The 21,413-nt window shown below is 34.6% G+C and overlaps 1 protein-coding gene across 8 annotated transcripts in view; it reads left to right on the top strand.

The window, feature by feature from the left end:
• The window catches only part of RYR3 (ryanodine receptor 3), a 187,543-nt gene that overhangs the window by 29,843 nt on the left and 136,287 nt on the right, over positions 1-21,413 (top strand). For all 8 annotated transcript variants that reach the window (XM_085062056.1, XM_085062051.1, XM_085062052.1 and 5 more), the window contains exons 2-6: positions 10,471-10,590; positions 15,955-16,062; positions 17,660-17,734; positions 18,729-18,807; positions 21,237-21,349. In XM_085062056.1, the coding sequence (XP_084918182.1) occupies positions 10,471-10,590; positions 15,955-16,062; positions 17,660-17,734; positions 18,729-18,807; positions 21,237-21,349 (495 nt within the window). The remainder of the gene's footprint in view (positions 1-10,470; positions 10,591-15,954; positions 16,063-17,659; positions 17,735-18,728; positions 18,808-21,236; positions 21,350-21,413) is intronic.

The raw sequence follows: 21,413 nt of genomic DNA on the forward strand, positions 1-21,413 counted from the left end.
TATCTGTAGGCACAATAGCTCTATAAACCATGAAGTTTCTTTAATTCTGTGTTTTAATATTGGGGAAGTAATTGTGGCTGATGCTGAATCATTCATATCTATCTATCATCTATCTATCTATCTATCTATCTATCTATCATCTATCTATCTCTCTATAATCTATCTATCTATCTATCTATCTATCTATCTATCTATCTATCTATCTATCATCTCCACAGAATGGAATTTACCACTGAAATGTATCCATTTTCTAGCCAATTTTAAAGGCCATGCCCAGAATTTTTTTCTGTCAGGTAATATATACCACCACATATGTGATGGCACACTGTTCTGACATTCTCTCTATAAAGATATTATCAAAGAAGTTTAAGTAGTTGTTTGTAGAGTAGCACTGCATGTAAAAGCTCTTCAGTGTCCTCTGCACCCCTTAATATATCTGTGTATTGACTGAATGCCCAAATTTATGTTAATATAACTGTGTATTTGCTAGTAGAGGGTAAATAAAGGTAATGTAGTTCCTCTAGAATTCTTTCTCTGTATAATTTGTGATCCCCCATGTACACATGTACATTTGAACCTGTTTCATAGCTCTCCCATTTTTACCAATCCATGTTTGCCTGGAAGCTCACTAGCTGTATGTTCACAGCCATATTTATGTCTTGTCTATAGAAGGTTTGGGGAAGAAGCATCAGATTTAATCTAAACCTCTGCTTTCTTGATTGAAATCTCTTTAAAACCTGTCATTGTTTTCCCCAAGATATAAAATAGTTACAAAGAGGCATTAAAAAATTCAGACCTACCTTCTCTCACACCTGATGTCATATCATCTTTGGCTCATTGGCAAAAGAAAAAAATTTATATGGTAACATTCCAGCTCTCACATCTTTTTTTTTTTCCTCACTTCCTCCTAAAATCTGCATAAGTAGCATGTAAATATTTATTGGCTATTCCCAGGCTCACCCTGGTTCTGGGACCTGGTGCAAAGTCCTGGGTCTTGCAAACTCTCTGTATGTGTTTAAATGCTATTGCTTTTTTTTCTGTGGTTCTGCTGCCTACACCTGACAAAGATAAGACTTAAATTCAGGTCACTGTGACATTGTAAAATCTCATCTGAGAATACTATTTTTGAAAAAGTATCTGTGAAGGATTGTTCTATCTTCATGTAGAAAGTAGCTAGCCTACAGCTTTATATACTGACTGAGCAAGTTTTGCTTTGTTTAATCTTTTTGTAGGACCTTTTCCAATTTGTTTTGAGTTCCTAAAATTTAAGGTAGATAATTGTTTGTCTCATTGTATGTCCCTCATTTCCAAAGCTGTACACTAAGTATCCGTTTTGTCAACAACTGATATAGGCAATGTGTAAAATCCTCAATGGTATTGGAATCTTTAAAAAGATCCATAAGATTTTTGCCTTAAAATCAGTATTTAAGTTTTCTAGCAAAAATTGTTAGTCCAAAAGGGAAATCTTACATTTTTAACAAAACGTGGTATTAGATAAATATCTGAAATATTTATAGTTGATAGGTCAGAGAGAATAGTCATGTATAGAATGCATGGCTTAAAGAATATGCCACATACAGTGCACACCCATTCTCATTTTGAAATAGATATGATCTAAATGTCTGTTGCTGTTGGTATCTTGACTAATCTGGTAGTGGTCATGCACTAAGATTCCAAAAGGCTGACAGCTTCTATTTGGATTCCTTCTTGCTGTCAGGTGTCAAGTTTTTTAAATTGGCTCATCTGTAATTGAGACAAGACACTAGCTAGTCCATTAATATTTGTGGTCATCTTTCAAACAGTAAAAATTTCTAAGGTAAACCCTGCAGATTGAGTTTTATGCCAAAATCTCTTACATCTGTGAACTTCAGTTACCAGTTAATTTCTGAAATGAAAATAAATTTGTTGTAAATTTGTCATTATGGATGTCCTGTGTCATATCTTTCTGTTGTCAACTGGTTGGCCTGCTTCACTTGCACCACATGTAAAAGAAATGGGTAAAACAAACAAAATACGTGCAAGTACATACAAACAAAATAATGTATCTTATGTTCATTTCTCCCTCCAAAAGGATGCTCCATTAAAATGAACTATAATACCTTTCTTTTCTAATGTATCTAGTATATTTCTTCATGTGCTTATCTAACCTTTGCCAGAGGTTATGAATGTGAGAGTTGCAAAGCATGGCAATAACTGACACCACAATTCATAGAATCATAGAATGGTTTTGGTCAGAAGGGAACTTTAAAGATCATCTAGTCCAGCCCCCTGCCACAGGCAGGGACATTTTTCACTGGATCAGGTTGCTCAGAGACCTGCTTCACTGATGGGACATCCACAGCTTTTCTGGACAACATGTTCTGGTATCTTATCACCCGCATTCTAAAATAGTTCTTTCTTGATTCCAATCTGAATCTACCCTCATTTAGTTTAAAACTGTTGTCCCTCATTCTGTCCTTACAAGCCCTAGTAAAAAGTCTCTCTCCATCTTTCTTATAAGTTGCTTTAAGTATTGAAATGCTTCATTAAGGTCTCCCTGAAGCCTTCTCTTCTCCAGGATGAACAACCCAACTCTCTTAGCCTTTCTTGACGAGAGAGCTGCTCCAAACCTCTGACTGTTTCCATGGCCCTCCTTGGGACCTGCTCTAACAAGTCCATTCAGTAACGATAAGGTTCATAGGCAGGGTACACCTTTCTTGGATAATTCCTCTTCCTTGATCAGTATGGCATGTATCTTGATGCTTTTAGTCAATCTGCCATTCTGTTAATTAATGTGTATACTTAATGGCACTTTTTTCTGTCGTGGTTTCACCCCAGCCAGCAACCAAGCCCCATACAGCCACTCACTCACACCCCCACCATGACTGGGAAGGGTAAAAGGCAGAAAACCCCTGGCTTGAGATAAAGACAGTTTAACAGGGAAAGCAAAAGCTGCTCACAGAGACAGAGCCAAACAAGAAATGAAGTCAGTGCTTCCCATGGGCAGGCAGGTGTTCAGCATCTCCAGCAGAGCAGGGCACCATCACCTGTAACAATGACTTGGGAAGACAAATTCCATCACTCCAAATGTCTCCCTTCCTCCTTCTCCCCCCTTCATGTACTGAGCATGGTGCCATATGGCCTGGAATGTCCCTTTGGTCAGTTGGGGTCACCTGTCCTGGCTGTGTCTCCTCCTGACATCCCATGCACCCTCACCTTCCTCGCTAGAGTGGCCACAGGAAAAGCAGAAAACTGTGCAAGCCCTGTTCAGCAATAACAAAGACATCTCTATATTACTAACTCTGTGTTCAGCACAAATCAAAACCATAGTCCTGTACTAGCAACTGTGAAGAAAATTTGCTCTACCTCTGCTGCAGCCAGAAGACTTTCTTAAAGGCAGGACTCTGCCTGATAGGAGAGGACATATTTAACTTGCCTGAGGTGCACCAATGTGGTCTGCATGGCTCATTCACCACAGCTCTATTAATAAGTTTTCTTTTCCTCAAGCATTACAGTTTAAATCAAAGGAGTAATTTTTAAAGAATATTTAGTACTCAGCTTTAATGGTAGATGATAGATAAATATTTTGGATATTACACTTGGTCTTGGTATTTGGTGTTGCTGTTCCTTTGTGGTCACTACCTCATGCTCTCTATTTTCCATGAAAACCTGCATAAAGGGAGGGGTGGAGAAAGCTGTGATACAAAGGACAGCAAAATATCTAAATGCTTCAATGGCAAGTATACAGCCTGGAATTTGAATTGAAAAAGAAGAAGCGAAATGGTCAATACTACTCTACTCAACTTTCTGACGAAATATTTTATTAGAAGGGTTTTTTTGTTTTGTTTGGGTTTGTTTGTTGTTTTTTTTTTGTTGGTTTTTTTTGAGGACTGACTATGTTTTATTGCTGTGTATTTGCTTATTCTGCCTTGCTGATGGCTTGATATAAGATATGGGAGTATGTTCCAGAGTTATGATTAGGCTTTGGTCCAACCACTGTTGAAGGAGTAGACTGACAACGGAAACCCCAACTCTATTTTTATAACCTTCTGAGAACTGTCAGAGGGTGCTGTGTGAATTTCCATCAAAGAACTCTGCTGTCATCATAAGGATCCATTTGCAGTGGACAGGCTGTGGTTACTGAAAGAAATTCGTATGCTTACTGGGGGAAGAAAGACCTTGGTATGTTACTACAAAGAAATAAAGGTTTTTAATTTATAAAAAGATGTTAAAAAACCCAATAGCAAGTACTGGAAGTAAAGCTAAATCTCCCAAGAATCCGCCTCCCCATGACCACCATGGATTTAAGACCTGCTGTGGATATTGGTTTCCTTCATTTGTTTGTGGGATCATTATGATGATTTACAATATGAGGTGTCTAAGCACACCTTTGTTTTAGATGTTAACACATACTGCTTACCAGAAGATTTATGTATAGACATTTAAAGCAATGGAAAGCCTAAGATGATATATTCATGTGACCTCTTCCTGATTCAATTACATGACTGTGATGTCTGTATTTTGGGATCAAAATATTCCTGCAGTATACACTTCTGTGTGGAGGTCCTAAATCAATTTTATCATGTTGCAGCAGAGCTGTGTAAGCTTTTCTAAATGCAGAAACGAAAAATATAACTTGAATCTTTTTTGAACCTTTTTTGGTTCATAAGCTTACTCTGATATTAAAACTTGCTTTAGTCCTTGGATAGATACTTTAATAAACAATATTTCTAGTATTAATTTATGCAGAAAGTATATTAGTATTTATTGAAAATTTGTATCTTCACTATTCTAAGTGGATAGTGTGGGGAAAAGAAATGCTCTCAAGAGATATACAGAAGATTAATGTCTCTTTGGCAGAATGGCAGAATGTAACTGCTGTGAGACAAAATTGGTTGTTCTGTAAACAGGAAACATCTGCTTTGCTGGCATGTATGTAAGAGAAAAAAAAATACAGATGGTTTAATGACTGGAAATGTAGTTTGGGTGTTTTTTAAAAAAAGTTAATAATTAAATTTATCCTGGTAGTTTATCTTTCTTAGCAATTTGCAGTGGTTTTTTCCCCCGTTATTAGAATTTTTGCTTTATGTATTTTTTGACAAGCAGGCACATTTTTTTTCTTCTGCTGCCTGGCAATATGTCTGAAATTCTTAAACATGCAAATACTGAATATAATATGGCAATGGGAGTACCTGTTATACAGCCTTTGAAGCTGAATAGGAGTATAAAGTTACCTATGAGAGCATTGGAATTCAGACAAATATGTATGTTCAAACATAAGGTTAAAAATAATAATTCCAGAACTCTTTAAATGTTCACACAGATTCAGCATGGGTTATATGCATTGCATGTTGCCTCCTTGTCTGTTTCTTTCTAATTTTATAAGCATAGGAATAAAGTTCATATTACTCAAATTAGCTCAAAAAGAGAGACTTGAGTTGTTGAAGAACAGGGTGACTTAGCATTGTTTGGATCTGAAAAAGAAAAGAGAAGAATAAAAAAGAATCTATCCTGAAAGACAGAATACACTTTATGTGTATTCTCTATGTCCATTCCTAATCTGTGTCCAAAGAGGAGGTTCACACTTTGTCCTCCCTTTCCAAGTTCACAGACCAAGGGTAGTTTTTCTGCTCCTTCCCATAACCACTTCTGCAGTGTAGCTTTCCCCATGTGCTTGGTAAGGGAAAGCTGCTTCTAACAGCTAGTCCCTATTCAGTAAATCCCAGGATTCCACAGACATGTGTAGTAACTTTTGGAGATTGCTGATCAATGTCAAGTCAACAGTAAAAACCTGCTAGGTTGCATTTATAGTAACTATAGGTAAGTGTGTAAACTTAGTAGGGTGTGGTTAATATTTGTTTGTTTGTTTCTGTGTGTTTTGTGTTTGGGCCTTTTTGAGGCTTGAAAACATTTTTTGAGCTATTACTTAGTTTCCTGTTTATTTTTTTTTCTCATTAATAGTCCAAAAAAAGAAAAAAGTTGCTTTTTATTTTTACAAAAAGTGAGCAAAATGAAAAATCCATGTCATACATTAATTTTGGAACTGTAATAAAAATTATTTTTCAAGTGAGAAATCTATTCTGTCTTACAACAACAACAAATTCAAAGCTTTAGTTTTGTACCGCATACTATACTTTAGTCATTTACCACATACTATACATGAGTGTCAGTCATAGTGTAACAATGAACAGTGTTTTTGTTTCATAAGAATGGAATTGCCTTAGCATAGTAAATAAAGATTAATACAGTGGAGCTTTTGGAAATTTTCCCCAAGGAATTTTTTGTTAAGGGTTATACCTCAATTATTTGGCAAAGTGAAATGACCATGAAGCAAGACTTCTGATGGAGTTATATACTTTGCTGTGAATCTGACTTTTGCATGGACATGTGAGACAATTACCAAACTGTAGTTCTTAATTGTGAGAAAATTACTCTATTTTTGTAGTACAGGAACCCAAACAAACTGAATTGTTCTAGCTAGATGGAAAATGAATACATTAGGTTAATTTTCTGGATCATAGCCTCAAACCCCAAACAACTCAAGTAATATTTAATCAAAGAAGCTTTTAATTTTTATGAACTTAATTTGGAAGTCTAAATAGTAAAGACTGTGTTGCCTTGGTAAATAATAAATTCAGCAGCCAGACTTTTTCCACATCCTTCATCTGAAGGAGAAAAGCACTAGCAGAGATAAAAAGCTGTACCAGAACTGTTTTCTGTGTCGATTTTATGAAATTAATTTTTCACTATGTGAAAGGGATTAAAAATACAAATTTTCGAAGTGTTGCTTTATCAAAAAATGAAGCAATAAATCCCAGTAATAGTGTATGAGTTATAGGTTTGAAAAGTTCTGTTGTTTTCAAATATGAAAGTAGTGGAATCCTTTAAAGTAGCATTCTATGGAGCTTCTGTTTTAGACTTGGTGGAATAATTGATTATATCTACTAAGAAATTGGAACCTAGGTAAATTATGGACTCTTTTTTTAATGGATCATTTAAATGGATTTATACAACAGAAACACATAGTTAACTCAATTACTTTTTATACAAGTATTTAGGAAATCTTAGTATGCTTCATCAGCTTGCTCAATTTAGTCACCTTTCTTCAATTATCTTCTTTAATGCAGCAAACCAAGGAAGGGGCGTGACAAGTGTTTAATATACATCATTAACCTTATACTAGGTGTGAAATTTGACTACAGCAAAGTGATTTATCACTCTCCCAAAAAAGAAATGGTCAGATCAAGTGAAAAAGCACTTTGACTACTCACTTAATTCTATGTTTTCACTGTTGTCTAGTGATTTAGACTTACTTCCCACAAAATACTGTTTAGAAATTCAAGGACCTAACCTACAGCTTTTATTAAAACCGTTGTATTACCCATGATGTGGGTGGATATTGACTATATCATCTTCCTTTTTTTGTAAAAAGTGGCTATGATGTATTGAGGATTTTTTTGAGAATAAGACTTAAACTATAGATATAATTATAATAGACATAAATAATACAATTATGAACCAATTATTTTCTATATCTTAAGTGAATTTGTACCATACTTTCTGGAAGAAAAATTTTGATGCCTCACGTGATTTTTAGCATTTGTTATTCTACAGGTTAAAGAGTTCTACATAGTTTGCAGTCCTAAATGTTGAGGAATCCATTCAGTGCAGGTATCTTGGTGAGCAGCTGCAGTGTGAGCTGCAGGCTGGGCTCTGGGAGATCCTTTGCATGAAGAAAGGCACAGGAGCTGTGGTCCAGCCAGGGGACTGGAACTTGGAGGCATAGCAAGAGCCCATGGCCCCCAGACTCTGTGCTCAGACTGGGGCAGTACAAAAGCCTGGGGGTTTCTGTGTTTAGGGTCCCTCATGGGAAGCACCAGTTTGAACTTCATTTTGTATTTAGTTATTGCACCATGATTAAATTATTTGAAGGATCTGGACCTCTGAGATTGCAATGGGAATCCTGTGGTCAAGCAGGTGAGGAATCAATGTTGAATTGTGCATACATTTCTTAAGACGTTCAGTGCTTGTATTTTGGGATTACTGCATTTAATGATTGATAAAATTTTTGTGATGCCAGTGTAAATTCTAAGTGCTTATTTTTCTGAATTCTAGAATATTAAAATATTCATTTTGTTATGTTAGAAACTCTTGCCCCTTTCTGCAAGTGAATTTAAAAAGAAAAAAGTTTGTTTAGTTGATTAATTCTCATTTTGAGTTGATTAATTGATTTAGTTGGTTAATTGATTTAGTTGATTAATTCTCATTTCTTCATAGAATCATTGAGCAGTTTGGGTTGGACAAGATGTTTAATATCATCCATGGGCAGGGACACCTTCCACTAGACCAGGTTGTTCAGGGCCCCATCCAACCTGGCCTTGAACACTTCCAGGATTGGTGTATCCACAGTTTCTCTGGGCAATCTCTTCCAGTGTATAGCTAATCTAAACCTACATTCAGTTTGAAGCTGTTACCCCTTGTCCTATAAAAAATAGGACATGCCCTTGCAAAAAGTCTGAAGGCTTAATTCTATTTTTAAGGTAACTATGAATTACAATAGAGACTATGTATATAATTCTGTGGAATGACGAACACTTTAATGCAGTAGGGAGAAAAAATACTATTTGAGTTATGTAGAAGTAATTTCATATAATCCAGTGAAAAGTCTAAGGTAAGCTGCAAATCTCAATTTTATTTTTAATCTTGGTATTTATAAATGCATGTTTTAGTATTTTACTATTTTTAGCTCTAAAATTTGTAAGTTCAAATATTGATAAAGAAACCAAATGATGAAAAATGTTTTAAATATCTTTAGTTTTATCTTACATATGTTCCAATTTTCCCCCACTAAATAGGTATGATTCTGATGTAAATTCTTTAAAATTCATGAAGGGAGGCATGTAGTAATGAATGTTTAATTGTATTGTTAATATTTTACAACTTATTACACTGAAGATTAAAAAGAAAAAAAAATTATTAATGAATTTGAAAGCTGAAAATTTCAGGGAGTGTTTTAGAGAAATGGAAGCAGAAGCAACAGGAGGAAAGATAATTATTTTTTAGCATTAATTAGTTCTGTCTAAATCCTACATTGTAGAATTGTTTACAAAAATATCTTGTATTCCTCTTCTGTACTGTTTAAACTGCTATTGATTGTCACGCAAAGCTAGATAAGAAAAGCACTGTTAAGTCTGAAATACAATAGGTGCCCATTTCAGTAGTAGTAGTAAGTAGGCAGTGAAGTGTCACCTAAAAGAAAGCCCTGTCACTTGCATGCACTTGCAAAATCACTTAAGGGAAAACCATGCTTTTGATTTCCCTATTTAAAGGCTGTATCACTTAGTTCCTTTGGTGAAAATGACTTTGACTCTCCCAGCTTTTATTTCAAGTGCCCAAAGCTGTCGTACTGTCATAGTACTGCAGTTGCATAAGGTGACTGCAAATAGCAGTGCTGCTTTTAGAACATAATTGTCCAAGTGATCTCAGAGTTCAGTACAGGCGGCTGTTGTGTATCTGCTTTGATAATAGCAATTGACACCAGTATAACTTTGTAACTGGAGGGGACAGTGACATATCATATCGCTCTTGTTTTATCAGCTTCCGCCCCCTTAAAAACTTCTCAGGCAGTGTCTTTTGGTGAACAGTCGCATGCCTGCATAAAAATAAGTGAGTTTGTACATGCTACTCTTTAAGTGGGTTTTTCTGAGTTACTAGACAAGTTTTGGAAAATAAAATTATTTTGATTCTGAATATAACTTTGACACAATTCAACACTAAAAATAATCTGGTTTGGCTCACTCTTATCAGCTTTAGTGTCACATATTAAGAGGTGAAAAAGGGCTTGGCACTTCATGTGTTTGGCATTATATTATGCAACCATTTGTAAAAGTGCTTTTAGAATAATTAGGACAACTAAATAATAGGGCTGTTTTATGTCACTTTTCCAGAGTGGGATATGTCTGTTGAGGACCAAGTTTTATGACTTATTTGAACTGTCACTTGAAAAATGCCTCTTGGATCTTTGGTTGTACACATAGGTTTCTGTATTACATGAAAATTTAAAAGTTAGAATTGTGCCTTCTGAGGAATAGTGTTGATAGTTTACTGTGCTAACAAATAGCACCGTTGTTTGCAAAATCACAGTAGGTTTTTTACTGGAAGCATTAAAAATATTTTGAGGAGAAAAACTGAGTAACAGTGTGTGCTTACAGTTTGTTTTATATTGCTGAGTAGGCAAAAGGACACAACTGTTGAAAAAGCCTTGGAGACAATGTGGAGTCTTTGTAGTTTTGATAAAGTCTTGAATATAAATCTGTATAGAAGTCTTTACATGTTTACAGATATACATTAAAAAATCTGCATATATACATTACATCAGTTATAGAAGTATAATGTGTTAATTTTCAACATGTTGCAGGATTTCTTAACATTATAGTGTGTATATAACTTCCAAATAATTACTGTTTTTTCTTGTACTTTGTATTGTGACAGGATGATGAAGTAGTACTTCAGTGTGTTGCCAGTATTCACAAAGAACAAAGGAAGTTTTGCTTGGCAGCTGAGGGACTTGGGAATCGCCTGTGCTTTTTGGAGCCAACATCAGAAGCTAAAGTAAGAAGCTGATACTCTCAACTGGTGTAACTGATCAGTGAATGTTAACCTACTTATTCACAAGCACATTTAATTATGGTTTCTTGAATGTGGTGCAAGAGGGACCTTATGTGTGCTTTTCTTCCTGTGACTGCATCATGAGATTTCCTAGAGATTCCAAATATACTTTGAGGCACACCTGTGAACAGTCAAAAGCTGCTATTCTTTAACTAAGAAAATTCCTGTAACTGAACTACTTTCCATTTTCAATATTAAGTCTCCAGACTATTATTAAGATTTGAGTTCACTAAACCCCCATATTTCTGTTACTGCTGTAGGTTCAAATATATTGATACACTGGATTGATAATTTTGGAAGCATTGTCACCTGTTAGCTACTGGTGTAAAGTGTTGCTCCTGATTTCATTAACAATCAGAAAATTAAATGTACAGGGATAAAAATTATTAAGTAAAAGAAAATTTTAAAATATTTAAAATTGTAAATTGAAAAAATAAGCTAGAGAGATGTGAAGGAAAAAAACAAAACAAAACAAAACAAAACAAAACAAAACAACCCCAGGGTAATAAGCAGAGCTTGATAGGAGAAAAGAGAGAAGAGATGAAACTGTAAACCTCTACTAGAGCAGAATAAATCAAATAGAGGAGGACCTCCTCTCTCTTTTGTTCCCTCTGCATCTTTTTCTTAAATTATTTTTATTTCTTTTCTCTTGTTTTTGATAATTTATTTCTCCTGATTTTTTTTAATGGCAGTATGTGTATCTTCTTTTTCTGGAAATGTTGCTAAGTGGTCTTATTTTTGTTCTGAATACTATGACCATTTTATATCCACAGTGTTTATTTATACAGTGTGAGATTGCCTTGTTCATGTTCATTTACATTTGGACAAAATTTTATTTATGAAATGAGAAAGAAAACCAATATGGCATACATCCAGCATACTAAAAACTTGTTATTGAATAGATGTGTTCCAAATACGATCCTACAGGCTTCTGTTCTTACTGTTAAGCTGTTAAGTATTTTTGTCAATTAAGACAACATTTAAATTAACATACGCAATTTTTCCTGATGTTTAAAAAAATCAGAAAACTGGTAATTGATGAACTCATGCCACACAGAGAAAGATCTGCAGTCTTGTGTATCCAAATTATTCTGGAAAATATAACAAGATAGACAGGAAGAAACCCCACCGTACCTATTATATGCAGAATGGAAAGATGCAACTTCATGATTAATGTTTTAATCTGAGTTGTAAATAGTAAAAGTCAGATGTGGCTAGCACAGTTTTTCCCATGAGAGGTTTTCTTGTGTTTTGTAAATAAAGATAAAGTTTGGATGTTTTGGAACAGTGTCCCAGAACTTGGGCAGTGCAGGCCTGGCCAATCAGGCCTGGGGGAAGGCTTCTGACTGACCAATCTGGGTGACTTTTGAGAACTCTATAAATGTGATGAAATCAAAACAATAAAGGTCATTCCTTCTTACCACTGAGAACCGATGCATTCATTACTCTGCTAGCTGCTCAACAGCGACAGTCAGAAGATAGAATAACCTGAAAGGAAAGGAAGGCAGTGGAAGAGAAAATATATTTTTTAAAATTAAAAAATATGTTAGAAACTTAAAGAGGGGGAAATGGGTTTTTCCAGTTTGACCATTAGTTGTTTTGGTAAGTTTGAAATTATGAAGGAAATAACAGTTATGAGATATTTCTGTTCAAATTTTAGTATGAAACCATAGGACATTTTCATGTTATTTCTTTACAGTTTATTAGTGAAAAAATCAGTGTTGTTTGGCTAGTAGGTTCTATACCAGTTTGTCAGTGTTTTTCATACTGCAGACCAGAAGCTGTGGGCAAAGATCTCTTTAGTAAGCATATCACCTGCAAGAATTCAATGTTGTGATAGTACCTGGAGGAACGCAGAAGGCTGAATTCAGAAAAATTAGGTATATTCAGGGTTATGAGCATGCTGATAGAAAACTGTTGATTACATGAAAGACCTGTTTGTAAATAACCTCGGAAATAAACATTTTCTTCTAAAAAGAGCTGCTGCCAGACCTGATCTCTCTATTGTTTCTTTATATTTTCTTTGCAAATTGTGTAGGTTTCCTGCATGATATTTTTCTTTTTATCTTCCTGTATGTATGAACAAGATTGCACAGAGATTTGATGGAAGAATAATCAATAATTCTTATTGACTTTGAAGAACTATTTGTTCCAAGTTCATGCAAATACATCTTATCAGTCTATTTGTTCTTTACAATAAAATCTGCTTAGCATATCATTAAATGCATGTAAAATAATATATTTTATTCTCTCGTTGAATTTTTTTCTCTATTGATGATTCTTGAAAATTATTGAGTCTTAATTCTGTGTGCTCATTCCAACTTTCTCTAGCCAGATAGGGGTAAATACGTGTGTCTATTGTTGCTTTAAAGAAGATTTTTTAAATCCTGTCTTAGTACCTGAACATATTTTGTTGTTTTTTTTTCATTTCAGCATAATGATTCCTGACCTTAATATTTCCCCATCTTTTACCTGCAGTTCGCACCTATCAATGTGCTTGTTTCATTGAAAATCCCTTATTGGGACTTTTGGTTTTTTGGGGGGATTCCATTACAATACAACCTTGCTCTGAGTCAGGGGGAAAAAGCATACATTAGCATATTGTCAAGATTTTATTAAACCCTTTTTAGGTGTGTAATTATTAAGAATACAAAATGGTCTGCCACACCGAGTAGGCTGACTGTCAAACTTATGAAACTGTGTCATTTGCAAAAAGAATGAATTCAAATGAAAAAGTTAATTTTTCTTTTTAAAGGAGGCAATCTAGGTTCATTAAGGAGGTCAGTTGCTACTTAGGTCATGTACCATCCATGTCAATTACCTTTCAGTGATATTTCTCAGGTTAATGGAATTTAAGAAAGAATTTGTCACATTCAACCTCAGAAATGGAGTATGTATATTTTAGCTTACTGTGGTACATAGCTAATTGGAAAGAGGGATTAGTTATTCTGAGTCATGGGTAGAAAAATAATGTATTTCATAGTTCTCAGTGCCAGTATTCTTAAATAAAGCTCAAGGTTACACAGAATCTGAAGGAGAATAAGAAGTGAAAAATTGTGTTAACCTAAGATGTAAAATTTATACAAACTCTGGCTAGGAGTACTCTAATGTTTTAGAGTGTGTCTTTAGTTAATAGAGTAAGTAAGGGCTGCAACAATTTTCAGATAAAAATGCAATTAACGTGGCACAAGACCAAGGACCAGTGAAACAGATGGGAGTTCTTTTTGTTCAATTGGTAGGTGTTGGATCACACTGATTTTACCGTGTTCAGTTTGGAGTGGGATTAAATGTCAGAGATTGCCTGATGCTGATTAAAACTGTATTTCCAGGTATGTTATATTTTTGTAAATAAAATTCCTGCTCAGTTTCTGAATTTAACTCCCACCTTAAAAATAGAAAAGCTTTATGAACGTGATGGGGTTTGTTGTTTTCTTAAAATTCAAATATACTTCAGCGGTAGTGTAATTTTTTTAATTAAATGGATGCTGCATAAACTGAAAGCTGCCACAACATGAGAACAGAAACATATCTGGGTTTTTTGTTTGTTTTGTTTTAGTGTTTGATTCTTTTCACTAAAGATATAACTTTCTTGCCTGCTATGTGCTTTTCAAAGCAGTAAAATAATGTGTGAAGCATTACTCAGAGATTTCGTTTGCCTATCTGGTTCACTGGGTACTTCAGACTCCTTAATGTTGTATAGATTCTTTTGTTTTTAGCAAAAAAAAAATAAGTCTTTCCAGACTTTTCTACCAAATAAGAGACACAAAATTGAACCTAGTTTTGTCCCCGAGAAATGACATTATCTTTTTGTTTCTGGTTGTATGGGAGGCCTTGACTGTAACTTTTGAGAGTAAAATTCCATAACACATCTGTGCATATGCATGTGCCTCATTATATACAGAGATGCAGTTAAGGTATGGTGAAAAAATAGTACCCTGTGGTAGAGATGAGTGATGTAGTATGATGAAGTATTACAGTTTAAGTTGTTCTTGTTGCAAGTAATGAAATTATTAACTACTTACTACTTACAATTTCTTATTTGTATGCATGAGTTCACTTTGCTTCAATAATATATGTTAAAATCATATAGATATATCTCTAATAGATGCAATTTCAGTGACATATCTTTGGTGTAGAAATAAAATGTGTTTGAAAACACCAAAAAGATGTAATTACGAGTCTGTGGTAGAGATCAAAGTGTAGGAACTCCACATTACTTGATTAGTTTGCTATAAAGACTTCACTTTTCATCTACTTAAAACGCAGCCTTATCAAGAATTTTGTTCTCTCTTGTCACTGATTTAAAAAAGAAGAAGTGCACATCCACTTGAAAGCTCATCCATAGCCATGATCTTTAGACTGAATCAGAGAATACAGAATTGTTAAGGTTGGAAGGAGCCCATGTCGGTCATCAAGTCCAAACTCTCTACTTAGAATAGGTTCAGACAGAACAGATTGCTTAGGACACTTGAGTCAGAGTTTGAGTATCTCCAAGGGTGGAGACTACAACCTCTCTGGGCAACTTGTTCTACTGTTTACTATGCTCACAGTAAAAAAAAAGGGCGTGGGGGGGGTTCATGTTTTAAAAGTATTTCTTGTATTTCACTTTGTGTCAGTTTCCTCTTGTCCTTTCACTGGGTACCACTGTGTAGACTCTGGATCTGTCGCCTTTGTACTTTTCTGCCATGTATTTATATATATTGATGGTTCCCCTCAAGACTTCGGTCTCATGGACATATCTTTCATTGGACATATCAGTGCCAAGAAACTGGAAAAAAATAAATGTCTGCTGTGAGTGTAAGTTCCATGTTTCAAAACCAGCAGACATACTGACTGAAAAATTGAGATTTTCTAAAATAATTCATATTATTATGTAATAAGATTCTGAATCTCAGCTATCTAGTTACTGCTGTAAATATGTTCTACCAACCTAATATATCAAATAAGATCATATACCTTCTGTTTTGTCAGTGACATTAGAGAACAAATACAATAATCATAGTGATGTTCTAAAAGACAAGAAACCAATAATATGTAGGGAAGAAGTTTTTGCTTTTGAACCTGAAGATGTTCCATATTACTGTGAGGAATACAGCTCAAGGAAAAGTGAAACTGCTGTGTTGTGAAGTTGTGAAGAATGAATTTATATTGCTTTCATACAGGAAAATGGCATGTACCTCCAAAACAAATGATTAAATATTAGGCGTAGATTTTAGAATTAAAATAAATGTGGCTTCAAACCCACTTTTCATCCTGTTTCACCTGCTTTGCTGATCTGTTCTTGCATTGTTTAATTTATTTTTACAGTATGTCCCTCCAGACCTTTGCATCTGTAATTTTGTCCTTGAACAGTCACTATCTGTCAGAGCCCTTCAAGAAATGCTTGCTAGCACAGGGGATAATGCTGGTGAAGGGGTAAGTAAATTGACCTCAAAGAACATTAAATCTGAATATAGATTGTCCTCATTTCTTTCCTTGTCCAGGATTTTCTAGAAGAGGGTCCTGATGTCATTGTCATAGTTTTCTTGGGACATTATTGCTCCACTACTATAATCATATTAACTTCTCTTTGGCACTGAGGAGCTGGTGTGACTGTCTTTTGAATATTTGAAATCAACAAAACCAGAAACATCATCAATTTGGTTGCTTTGACCCTAATTCTCCACTTTCAGCTGAATCAAATTGAATTGAACTTTTATTCTCTTACAAACAGAGCATGATAAAACTCTGTGACTTTACTTATTTTACAGCCTAATGGCTTATTCTGCACTTCAGATCTTTAACAGGCACACATTATTGCACAGATGAGAAAGATGGAGTTCTATCACCTCTGATCTTGCATTGTCAACCTTTGCCTACATGGTTTTCAGACTTCATTAATACTGACTTTTTGTTTTCCACTGCATAAAAAAATGTGATTTTTTATTTTTGCAATTTTATTGTGTTCTATAAAAAGGTCTTGAGGAAAAGAAAAGCATAAGCTTAGGGAAAAATGACTGATTTAAACATCTCTAGGATTCCTATGAAATGATAAAAGATTTAATTTGGGTTAATAATATATATCAATATTTTATTTGGGATTGGAAATAGAGGAAATGTAATGTCTTTGGTAAAAATGATCGTACTCTTGCTTATGGAGTAGTAGACCATAAAAAAGACAATCTAGTCTGTTGTCCTGCATTTATTTTGAAGTTAGATACATTGGGGAAACTAGTAGGAACACAGCAGTTCATACTAATGGAAAGGATGAAATAAAATATGGTTTGCTTTCCATATTAAATTTAGTTTGGAATAGAGTTCTGCTGCTAGTTTCAGATTTTTCTAGAGGAAAAGTGTAGCTTATTCAGTTTGTGAGTTTTGTTGGTTTGGTTTGGTTGTGTTGTTTTCTGCTTTTGGTTGTTTTTTTTTTAATATGTCAGCCTTAAAGTTAAAAGTGATTCACTTAGCAACTTTCAGTGATAAAATAGAAGGAAGTGTTTCATTCCTTGCTTTCAATATTAATATATTTGTTGCAAACTGAATACATGTAATTTTGTTTTTACAACCTGTTTGTAATTACAGTTGACTTTGCTGTTAAGATATTCTTAGTATATGCTTAAACTATTCTGGTCAGTAGATATGTTATTTTTTCGTTCAGATTTCGGTTTGTGTATGTATAAATGTATTTATGTTGCTGCTACTTTTTTTCATGCCTGCGTGAAGTTAATAAAAAAGGTAAGTAATATCTTATTTAACTTTAAATCTGTTTTTGAAAATGCTGTGTTTTACTTAATCATAATAAAAATTAGGTGACAATAAAAGCCTTTGACAAAGAGCATTTGCTCCTTTGGCAGATATTTATCTATTGCTGTAGTTACTTCATTATGATTTTTGCCTAGTCTATAAGTTTCATAATTTATTGGAATATTTTCACTTATCCCGTGAACTGCCATGGCTCTTCAAGTTGTTGCATAGTTCTGCTCATAGTCCATGCTCTGCAGTGCAGGTCTGACCTTCTCCCCCTGTTCTGCAGGCAGCTCAAGGGGGTGGCCACAGGACCCTGCTGTACGGCCACGCCATACTACTTCGACATTCGTTTAGTGAAATGGTAAGTGAGGGAGAACTTCCACAGAATGAGTAGCATGAATAATAAATGTCTTTTTACCAAAATGAAAACCACACCGCTTTGGAATAATGTCCTTTCCAGGCTATCTTCTGCACCAGATGAAAAAGAAATTAATAACTTATTGTTTCTGGAGACAATAGAATTGTTTAAATTCAGGTTCTTTATCTAACTGAGCAATGTAGCCGAAAATCCTTTGGCCATGGATTATTTCTATGTCCTTAAGGAATCCATTTTAATGATACTTCCATTTAGCAAGTACTTCTACTGCAAATGAATTTTTTGTGACATATGTTATTTTTTCCCCATCATGTTTTATAAGCTTCTATTTGGCATCCTGTAGTTCCCAGGGGTTATGCCCACAAAGATGCTGTCTTCAGGCTACTCTTTATAAATTTCATTGCACTACATTCTACAGCTGGAAAATTTCAGCTGTTTTGAATCTTTGACCTGCTAGGGCCCATGTAAATACACATAATACAAGGCTGAAGAAATGAGAAGTCAGGAAAACATCTTCCCTAATTTTTCCTGTACTAGAAAATGCTACATTAATCTTCAAACTTCATTGCTTATGTTTATGAACCATAAAAATTGTAATTGCCTTGATTTAGTAGATTTGCAAGTGTGATTACTGCCTTTTGGTATGTTTTTTAATGTTTTCGAGAATCAGAATTATTCTGATAGGGCTGTAATTAGATGTTTGCCTGTTCCTATCTGATGAGCTATATGAAACTTCAGAAGGTAGAAGCTAAATTGCACTGCTGAAGTGGAAATTTGCTGAAGTGGAAATTTGTTGCAGTGGAAAAGGATTTTGATGTTTTAAATTCAGGAAGAGCTTTTTATGAATAACAACATCATGTTTAACTAATTAAAAAAATAGGTCTGATAGTAAGATGAAGTAATGTGAATGTATTAAATTGGCATGTGTGTTAATGGATACTGTTGGGTTTTTGTTTTCAATAACTCCACTGTTTTGCAGTATTTGACATGTTTAACATCGTCAAGATCCCAGACAGATAAACTTGCATTTGATGTGGGACTACGAGAAAATGCAGCAGGTATGGCAAGTTATTTTGGAAGGAAAATGAGTCACCCATTTCTGCTTTTAGAAGAGGCATTGAGTTTAATGTAATCGTAAGCTTATGAATGAGATCCTTATATGTTCGTCAGAAATAAGATGCCTGAAAGAAATTACTGTCAGTACTAATGGTTTTCAGCAAATTAAATGACTTTGTGTAAGAATGTGAGAGAGTCTTGCAATTAAACTGACTTAACACAACTGCAATAAAATGGGTCATAATGGTCAAAGTAAAAATTTGTGTTGAATAAAGCAAATTTGATGCATTTTGGTTTTGTGTTTTGACAGTGTCATATGGAAAAAACATATATTGGTGCCTTCACGATCTGCATTGTAGCCAAGTAACAAAAGAAGTTTGCAGCTTGTAGTGCAGGAAAGCAGAAAAAATGTAATGAGCACATTGCTAAAAGAGCTGAATAGAAATATACACATAAAATGGACAAAACAATAATGGGACAAAGTAGAAGAGATACAACAGAAACATGACATTATGAGAAAGATTTAAAATCTAATTAATGCATTTCTGGGAGTACTGCCATTAATGTTACTGCTGACAGAAATGTAGTAGAAAAACTTTGTGCTTCCATGAAAGCACATAAAATTAGGAGTTGCCACTGGGAGCTATATTAAATGAATTTAAAGGTAACTTAGCCACAAAGAGCCACAAGTAGATTTACATGCTGCTGTTTACATAGAGCCCATGCTTACTGAAATTGATGAGTACTCATCTGTAATAGGTGACTCTGTAATACTCAGGCCCAGACATATATCTTGAAGGGAAAATCTAAGTACCTGTACATACACACACCTCATTAATCTAAGTACCTGTATACACACCTCTTCAAGTAAAGAAATACCAGTTTTGTTAATATAAATCTGTGCTTTTTATTGTTTTTTCATTATTTAGAAAAAAAATTAAAATCAAATTGATTTGTCTAATTGATCATGGAGAGGCAGGGGCAGTGTGGATGTTAAAATGATTGTGAATCATAATCGTTGAAACTTTCTTTTAAGGTGACTCTCAACAAAAGCTTCTCTTTTGAATGAGTGAAGTTTGTCTTTCAGTTGTTTACAGCCATATAGAAGATGGTCTTAGATAAACAGGCTGCTAATATCTGTCAATCTTTGTTGCCTTAGATGGGGAACATTTTCTTTAGGCATGTTGATAAAAGGAACGTTTGTGTTTAATCTGTTCAAAAATAGTTGCAATGAAATTGGTCTTTATAATTTTATAGCTTTTTTTCAGAATTATTTTACTTGTGTCTGCTTGTATCTGTGAGGTTTTACAATGAATATCTGTGGTTGTTTAATTTGCTTAACTGTACATCTACAAGAAGACCCTTGTACAGATAGGTAAGATTCACAAAAGCAACACGTGAAAGGAGTGTTTAGTTGTGTTTCAGCACAGAAGGTTTTGATAACTACTGCATGCCTGGAAAGCTCATAAACTTGAGTGACATAATATCACTTCCCCTTGCCCTACTCCCTCATCTATGAAACTGTCCTAATGAATCTGTTCCAGCTGCAGGAAGTATTCTTCGTGCAGCAGAGGGAAAAGCCACTGGCTATTAAAAATTATTCCCTTTGAAGACTTAGCATTTTACACTTGTATGGTCATAATTTCTTTTTACTATTTTCACTCTAGTTGGTTTCAAACCCTCCACATTTTGTTTTAAGGAGGTTTTGCATGAAGTATCTTAATCGATCAAACAAGTCTTTCTGCTTTGTCTGATGCTAGAAAATTTGCCATTGTTGGTTTTTTGGTTTTTTTTTCACTTTGCATTGTCTGGTTAGAAAGTCGTATTCAACTTGTTTTCTTTGAGGTCTTTCACACTCTGAAGGGTGTGAAATTGTGAAATGAATTAGGTAATCTTCCCAGAATCAGGGTGTGTGTTTGTGCAGAGTAACCAAGAATCTTACATTTTGTATGTAGGAAATGTTCCATGGTTGTCACCCTTGGGCTTGCCGCTGTTTTTAATCATATGGTCTGTAGTGCTAGTGGAATTGCTTCCAGTTTTGATATGATATGTGATAAAGAAGACTGTGAATTAAATATGACCATTAAACAAATGAAAACAGAATAGGTGATAAAGAACAATAAAGTAGCTCTCAGCAATTTAGTGGCAAGGAGAGCCACAAAGGGAGAGCAGTTTTTTAAAGTGTTTTGTAAACAGTCACTTTAAAATACTTGAAAAGGGAAATATCAGACACGACAAACATTGGTTGACAAAAAGTTTCAAGGAAAATAAAAGCACTGAAAATATTTGAAGAGAAGAATGATGTGGTTTTATAAGGTGAATGTCTTATAAGACAATTTTTATAGTGAAATTTCAATGTATACAGATATCCTTAGATTTTTTTAGGAGTTTTCTGTTTTTTAGAACCTTGATTTGTGCCTCTGTACTTTAGGTGAGGCATGCTGGTGGACAATACACCCTGCTTCTAAGCAAAGATCAGAAGGAGAGAAAGTTCGAATAGGTGATGATCTTATCCTGGTCAGTGTGTCCTCTGAAAGATACCTGGTAAGTCTGTTTTGTTAGCTAGTGGTAAAAATGGTGAGAAGATAAAACTTTCTGTTAGGATATG

This window comes from Lichenostomus cassidix, chromosome 5, assembly GCF_008360975.1.
Source record: "Lichenostomus cassidix isolate B80296 chromosome 5, HeHo_3.0, whole genome shotgun sequence".
NCBI classification, from domain to species: Eukaryota; Metazoa; Chordata; class Aves; order Passeriformes; family Meliphagidae; genus Lichenostomus; species Lichenostomus cassidix.